The sequence below is a fragment of the Globicephala melas genome, chromosome 3, assembly GCF_963455315.2.
Source record: "Globicephala melas chromosome 3, mGloMel1.2, whole genome shotgun sequence".
Taxonomy (NCBI): Eukaryota; Metazoa; Chordata; class Mammalia; order Artiodactyla; family Delphinidae; genus Globicephala; species Globicephala melas.
Window position 1 is genome coordinate 2228271 of NC_083316.1, and position 8172 is coordinate 2236442.

Genomic DNA, 8172 nt, shown 5'->3' on the forward strand with positions numbered 1-8172 from the left:
CGCTCCGGTCCAGCCACACAAAAGGCTGCTTTGCTCAATCTCAAGCTTGGGTGCTCACTGAGACGTCCACTCTCAGCTGCTGCTCGTCCCCCGTAATTAGCCTGTGATGGCAGCTGCCTCTTGTGGCTTTGCCTGTGAGAGACATTTGACACAGCAGACATCAGAGGGATTTTTCAGGAGGCTCTCGTGGCGTCCGAATGGCTCTTAATTAACCACTTAGGTCCCCCTCCTTCACTCCCCTGCTTGGCACTTTCCAAATGGTAGGGGTTGCACTGTGGATCTAAACTCCGGGGGAAGCGTGCTATCAAAAGATCTTGTAAATGAAGGCTTGTGTAAATTATTTTTAATGATTCCCTCCTGGCACATCATTATGTTTGTAGCTACACACAGACACTTCAGAGATGGCTTGTCTTCCGTGAGGTCAGCTGCAGGACCACCATAACTAGCTGCAGTCAGGAAATGGCTTATTAATTAGCGCAATGATTTTACATTGCTAAGAGCTCTGATGTATGGAGCTAGAATTGTAATTGTGCAGAATCGAAATAATAAGCCATCTCTGGGCTCCTTATGTAAATTGGTATATTATAAAATCATTACCTATCTAAACACTGAGTTTTAATAAGAATTACAATGATGAATTTTATGATAATTGACACTCAAATTTTAATCTCTTGGATTTTTATCATTTTGGTGGTTAAAGTGTGTTTCTAATTAAGTGTTGCTTAAAATGCAAAGGATTGTTTAACGATTCTGTTCCCTTCCTCTAGTTCAAATTAGGTTATTCTCTTTGGTCACAGGAAAGAGGCCTTCTTAGTAATAGATCTGCAACATTATGTAACACTTGTACAGAAAGATGTTTAATCATCACTTTTTTATGAATATGATTTTGATGACGCTATAGTGTCAACCGTGAGACAAGAAACGCTAAATGGTGTTGGACGTGGCTCCCATCGTAGGAGTGACGTACAGAGAAGAAGTAAAATCGGGGAAAAATAATACATCTGTATGAGAGCTCATGGATTTGGGGTGGTGATTGAATTTTTAAATAATTACGGTTTCAGAAGCAAAAATATTTCCTAAAACCTATGCGATGCAATTTAGTTTTAATATATTGATGTAAAGTCACCAGTATTATGATTTATGAATGACATCATACAATAAATGGCTATTACTGCTGTTTCCAAAGCAAACCCCAATAGGAGAAAGAAGAAAAAGTTCCCTTTTATTTGATGTGGAATAAACCATTGCTTGAATTATCGCCATTACCTAGGAAGTATACCTCAGTGAAATATTCACACTTACTGTAATCACCGCCCATGATCCGACTGGAATAAGAAGCTCTTTTCTTGAAGAAGAATACAATTGGAGTATGGAAGTATTTTCTGTCTTTATGATGTTGAATTGATCTCATAGAATACCTGGCATGTGAACTAATATAAGACTGAGTGACCTGAAAAAAAAAAAATATTGGAGTTAAAGAACAAAATAAACTGAAGCAGTTTTTAGAAAATCAATGTTACATCTTTTTGGAAGTAATAGATATGCAACTGGATCTTGAAGACGTTATGGACCCGTTGCAGATAAACTTAAAATATTTAAATGGCTGCTTTCCCGTGAATCCCCTGGGGAGATTTGAAGAATCTGCATGGAAAATGGGAAGTGCCCCATTTCTACCTCCAGCCACCTGGAAGCGGACTGTGTGAGAGTCCTGGAACCCCGTCCAGGGAGGCTGGGGAGCCCTGAGGGTCCCTGTCTGTGTGAAGGCATCACCCACAGACCACTCAGCTGGTGGCCAGAACCAGAGGTGGGAGCCACTCCAGCTTGAGTCCAGCAGGGCAGGGGCTGCGGGTTACCCTTCACTTCCCTGAGACCTGGTCTTCCCCCTCCTCCATCTCCATGCACACGCTGCTTGGGGTGAGTCCACCTGCAGAAGTGCCTCAGGCCCCTCTGCATGGACCACCGTGGTACCTGACCAGCTCACCTGCTCAATGTCTGCAGCTGCACAGTCACCAGCCCAGGCAAGGCAGCCATGTTTAAGCTTCGAGTAAGAAATTTTAATTGCAAACAGCAAAACCGCAGCTTCCCCACCTCATTAAGCAGCCCCTTTGGTCTGTACGCCACGTGTCCATCTCAGGAATGATGGTTTGGGGCATGAGTCTTGGCAGATGAGTTTCCCAACTCCTCCTTAAGACCTGCACCAGGTGTAGGGATCCCCAGATACAGGCACCTCACGATGACTCCGCCCTCTCGTGCAGCCCGGCTTAAGTGCACCCTTTCCCGCAATTCCGCTGTCCTGCTCTTTGCAATTCGCCCCACGGGCAGGATCTGGTGTTGGTGTCCCAGCCATGTCCACTTGCTGATCCGACTCGTCACGTGGCTGCCTCAAGATCCTCAGTCTGCAAACCTAACCCCTCCTCCCATTTCACAACATTCTGACCTTCAACATGGCCTTGTGCTCTTTCCACTAAACCGTGATGGCCTTATCCTCATGGGTCTGACATTCTGGAAGTATGCTTGTAACAAATCTCAGCAGGAGGGGGCCGCCGTCCCCTGAGAGCTCTGCTCCAAGGGATCCAGAACCTTTGGCTGAAGGCTGGGTTCCTGCTCTTGGCTCTGCCCAGGGATAGCAGGCCAAGCGTGGACCACTTTTTCCTCCTGCCTGTGCTTCTCATCAGCCAGGCATCTTCATGGTGATCAGGCCACCTCTGAGCACTTGGCTGGCCAGGGTGTTGGATGACCCTCTGAGCTGCTCCTCTGAGCTCAGCCCTGATTCACAGCAACACGGCTGCAGGCAGCCCAGTTATAGGTGCATAGCCAACGCTGGGGACAGACATCTGAGAGGGACACGTCTCATTCCTCCATTTCCTTGGCTCGCCCTGGGACTCAGTATTGAGCGGCTAATTTAAGGAGATAGACCCTTCTGTAAAAACACAAAATTTGTTAGATGTGTTCTGTGGAAGAAACGAGGTACTTGAGTAATTGCAGTGTAAGCATATCAGATGGCACTGTCTCAGACAGCAGGAGGATGGAGCTGGGAGAGCCCAGGGCTGTCAATCTACACCTCCATCTCCATCTCGAAATCAACCTGCACCTCCATCTCCACCTCCACCTACATCTCCATCTCCACCTCCACCTCCACCTCCATCTCAACGTCCAACTCCACCTCCACCTCCATCTCCACGTCCACCTCCACCTCCACCTCCACCTCCACCTCCATCTCCACCTCCACCTCCATCTTCATCTCCATCTCCACCTCCACCTCCATCTCCACCTCCACCTCCATCTCCAACTCCACCTCCACCTCCATCTCCATCTACACCTCCATCTACATCTGCATCTCCAAATCCACCTCCACTTCCACCTCCAACTCCACTTCAACATCCACCTCAATCTCCAACTCCACCTCCACCTCCATCTCTACATCAATCTCCATCTCCACCTCCATATCCATCTCCATCACCATCTCCATCTCCACCCCCATCTCCACCTCCACCTCCACCTACAACTCCACCTCCACCTCTACTTCCATCTCCATCTCCACCTCCACCTCCATCTCGACCTCCATCTCCACCTCAACCTCGACATCCACCTCCATCTCCACTTCCATCTCCACCTCCACCTACAGCCCCACCTCCACCTCCACCGCCACCTCCATTTCCACCTACATCTCCACCTCCTCCACCAACTTCACCTCCACATCCACCTCCAACTCCACTTCCATCTCCATCACCACCTCTACCTCCACCTCGACCTCCACCTCCACCTTCATCTGCATCTCCACCTCCACCTCCATCACCACCTCTACCTCCACCTACACTGCCATCTCCAACTCCAGCTCCACCTCCAACTCTACATCCATCTCCACCTCCACCTCCATCTCCACCTCCACATCCATCTCCACCTACACCTCCACCTCCATCTCCACCTCCACATCCATCACTACCTCCACCTCCACCTCCATCTCCTCCCCCACCTCCACCTCCATTTCCAACTCCACCTCCATCTCCACTTCCACCTCCACCTCCACTTCCACCTTCATCTCCATCTCTACCTCCATCTCCAACTCCACCTCCATCGCCACCGCCATCACCACTGGCACTTCCACCTCCACATGCATCTCCACTTGCATCTCCACCTCCACCTCCATATCCATCACAACCACCACTTGCACCTCCACCTCCATCTTCACCTCCATCTCCACCTCCACCTCCATAACCACCTCTACCTCCACCTCAACCTCCACCTCCACCTCCATCTCCATCTACACCTCCATCTCTAACTCCACCTCCACCTGCATCTCCACCTTCATCTCCACATCCATTTCCATCTCCACCTACATCTCCACCTGCACCTCAATCTCCATCACCACCTCCACTTCCACATCCACCTGCACCTCGATCTCCATCTCCACCTCCACCTCCAACTCCATCACAACCTCCACCTCCACCTCCAAATCCACCTCCACCTCCACCTCCAACTCCACGTCCATCTCCATCTCCACCTCCACCTCCACATCCACCTCCATCCCCACCTCCACCTCTACCTCCATCTCCACCTCCATTTCCACTTCCATTTCCACCTCCACCTCCAACTACACCTCCAACTCCAGTTCCATCTCCATCTGCACCTCCACCTCCACCTCCACCTCCACTTCCACCTCCACCTCCACCTCCACCTCCACATCCAACTCCACCTCCACATCCAACTCCATTGCCACCTCTACTTCCACCTCTACCTCCACCTCCACCTTCACCTCCATTTCCATCTCCACCTCCACATCCATCTCCACCTCCATCACCACTTCCAACTCCATCTCAACTCCCACTTCCATCTCCACCTCCACCTCCATCTCCACCTCCAACTCCATCTCCACTGCCATCTCCACCTCCATCTCCAACTCCACCTCCATCTCCACCTCCACCTCCACCTCCACCTCCACCTCCAACTCCACCTGCACCTCAACGTCCAACTCTACTTCCATCTCCACCTCCACCTCCACCTCCATCTCCACTTCCACCTCCACCTCCATCTCCACCTCCATCTCCATATCCACCTCCAATTCCACTTCCATCTTCATCTGTACCTCCACCTCTACCTCCACCTCCACCTCCACCTCCAACTCCATCTCCACCTCCACCTCCACCTCCAACTCCACCTCCACCTCCATATCCACTTCCACATCCACCTCCACCTTCATCTCCATCTCTACCTCCACCTCCATCACCACCTCTACCTCCATCTCCACCTCCATCTCCATCTCCATCTCTACCTCCACCTCCACCTCCACCTCCATCTCCACCTCCACCTCCATCTCCACCTCTAACTCCACCTCCACCTTCAACTCCACCTCCACCTCCATCTCCACCTCCACCTCCATCTCCACCTCTAACTCCACCTCCACGTCCAACTCAACTTCCATCTCCATCTGCACCCCCACCTCCACCTCCATCTCCACCTCCACCTCCACCTTCATCTCCATCTCCACCTCCACCTCCACCTTCATCTCCATCTCCACCTCCACCTCCATCTCCACCTCCATCACCACATCCACCTCCATTGCTACCTCCACCTCCACCTTTATCTCCACCTCCATCTCCACCTCCATCTCCACTTCCATCTTCAACTCCACCTCCATCTTCACTTCCATCACCACCTCCACCTCCATCGCTACCTCCACCTCCAACTCCACCTCCATCTCCAACTCCACCTCCATCTCCATCTCCACCTCCATCTCCACCTTCATCACCACCTCTACCTCCATCTACACCTCCACTTCCACCTCCATCTCCACCTCCACCTCCACCTTCACCTCCGCCTCCACCTCCACCTCCACCTCCATCTCTATCTTTACCTCCATCTCCACTTATATCTCCAATTCCAACTCTCTTCCATCATGACCATTCCCTGACATTCTCACGGCCCAGCACTCTCCATCTCCATCTCTGTCTCCATTTCTCCTCCATCATACCACCTCAGTCCTCATCCTCACCCCTACAGCCAAGGGCACAGAGAAGTGGTGGACTCTTGCACCTGAACCTGACACCTCTCCTGCTTTACTTGGCCTGTGCTGCTGTAATTAAGTGGCACAAATGGGGCAGCTTAATCTATAGGAATTTAGTCTCTCACAGCTCAGGAGACCAAAAGTCTGAATATAAGGTGTCAGCAAGGCCTTGCTCCCTCAGACGGCTCTAAGGAGGATCATTAGTTGCCTCTTCCTGCTTCTGGAAGTTGCCAGTAATCCTGGGGTTCCTTGGTTTTTAGACACCTCACTCTAGTCTCTGCCTTCATACTCACGTAGTGATCTCACCCGTGTCTGTGCCCAAATTACCCTCTTACAAAGGTACCTATCATTGGATTGCATTGGGACCCACCCTGACCCAAGACTACCTCATCAAAGCTTCTCTGATTACATCTGCAAAACCTTACTTCCAAGTAAGGTCGTATCCTGTGTGGGTGGACAAGAATTTGGGTGGGGACGTCACAGAACTGACTACACCATCCCATTCAAGGAAAGAAGAGGCAGGCAAGGGATACCCCAGCCAGCTCCTCTTCCTTGTCCTTTTAGGAGGAAAGCAGAGGCCTTCACACAAGCCCATCACTTCCACTCACAGGTTTAATTTCTTTGTCTTATCAACTAAAACAGGCTTATGGCATGAGGTGCTTTTTGTACAGTGTCTCCCCAGACCCTAGAGAAAGATGGTGGCTGTATTAGGATTTTCCTGAGCAACAGAACCAATAGGAGAAATATATACACAAATATTTATATAAGATATACAATATCATATTAACCTACTTATTATGAGGAATTGGCTCACATAATTATGAAAAGTCTCCCAATCTGACACTCAGGTAGAGACCCAGGAGAGCTGGTATTGTAGCCCCTCTGAGTCAAATCTGAGAGTAGGAGACAGATGTCCCAGCTCAAAGTCAGGCAGAAGAAAGGAGCAAATTCCATCTTCTTTTGTCTTTTGTTGTATTCAGGACCCTGGTGATAGGAAGATGCCACCCACATAGGGGAAGGCCATCAGCTTTACAGGGTCCCCTGATTCAAATGCCAGTCTTATTTGGAAACACCTCCCAGACACCCCAGAATGATACTTAGCTGAATATCAGAGGCACCATGGGCCCGTACATAAGCTCATTTTCTCCTTGACACCTCCTTGGCCCTCACCTTAGTCCACACTGATCTCACCTGAGTGATGGCCCAGGTCTCCTGACCCATGACCCTCCAGAGTGTGCCATTTGTAGTCAGGTGACCAGTACGTTGGGCCAAGTTACTTGTTGAAAGACTTTCCATAAAGACCGGCTGCCATGACAGGTGGCCTCCTGGAGACCCAATCCATGTTTCCCCCTTACCCTGTGGTCCCCCACGTGGCTCATGGGTCTTCAGTGACACTGTTTGCTGCTTTTGTTTCCTCTGCCTGGGAGGCTGTGTCCTCCACATCCACCTTCTCTGCTCCCACTCCTTCTTTAGGCCCCAGTGTCTTCTTTCTTCCCTCACAAAGCCGTCCCCCATTTCCTAGATAGAGATGATTCCTTGTAGTAAACACTTTCATCACAGCTGTGATTTCATATTCCTTTGTGCTTCTTGAAATCACCCATGAGCCATCGGTTGTCATCACCAGCTCCAATTCTCACAGAAGCAGAAGCCACGCTGACCTGCTCATCACTGTGGCCTCAGCTCGGGGCCCAACACGTGGGTCATAATAATTACTTATTGGATGAACAAGCAAACACCAGCACATCCTAAAAATGCTTTTCATGGTATTTAGCAATCTCCAAAGTATGAGCTGTCCTATCAAGTTTCTCCTTTTAATCTTTTTAAACCTACTTTTTCAAACTTTCTGTTTTCCACCGAGAGTGACATTGAGCTATAAGGAGTCATCGATATCTATTCACACTGTACTGCATATTATAGTTCTATTTTAAGATGGACCAACCACCAGATTGTTTTGAAAAGTGTTACTTGGAAAAGGAAGTAAAGAGCATGACTATTCATTACAAACTAAAAGAAATTCTTTCTTCTGTTCTAGAGCTCACCTTTGGCCAAGTGGTCCTGCTACACCAAAGCCAGATAATCAACCTTGTTTTTTTTCAGAGAATTTGTGCCTTGAGGTCCATCCCTTGGGCGTCTAGTGATGGTCCTCTGGGCACTGTCTGCACCTCGCTTGC

General features: G+C 49.6%; 1 protein-coding gene across 1 annotated transcript; it reads right to left on the reverse strand.

The window, feature by feature from the left end:
* Positions 1–4591: 4591 nt before the first annotated feature.
* Positions 4592–5761, reverse strand: LOC138842600 (probable inactive protein kinase DDB_G0270444). The gene is made up of 2 exons (XM_070045076.1): positions 5330–5761; positions 4592–5281 (listed from the first exon to the last, which is right to left on the reverse strand). Exons 1-2 carry the CDS (start codon positions 5759–5761, stop codon positions 4592–4594), a joined length of 1122 nt encoding a protein of 373 aa, XP_069901177.1.
* Between the last annotated feature and the right edge of the window lie 2411 nt (positions 5762–8172).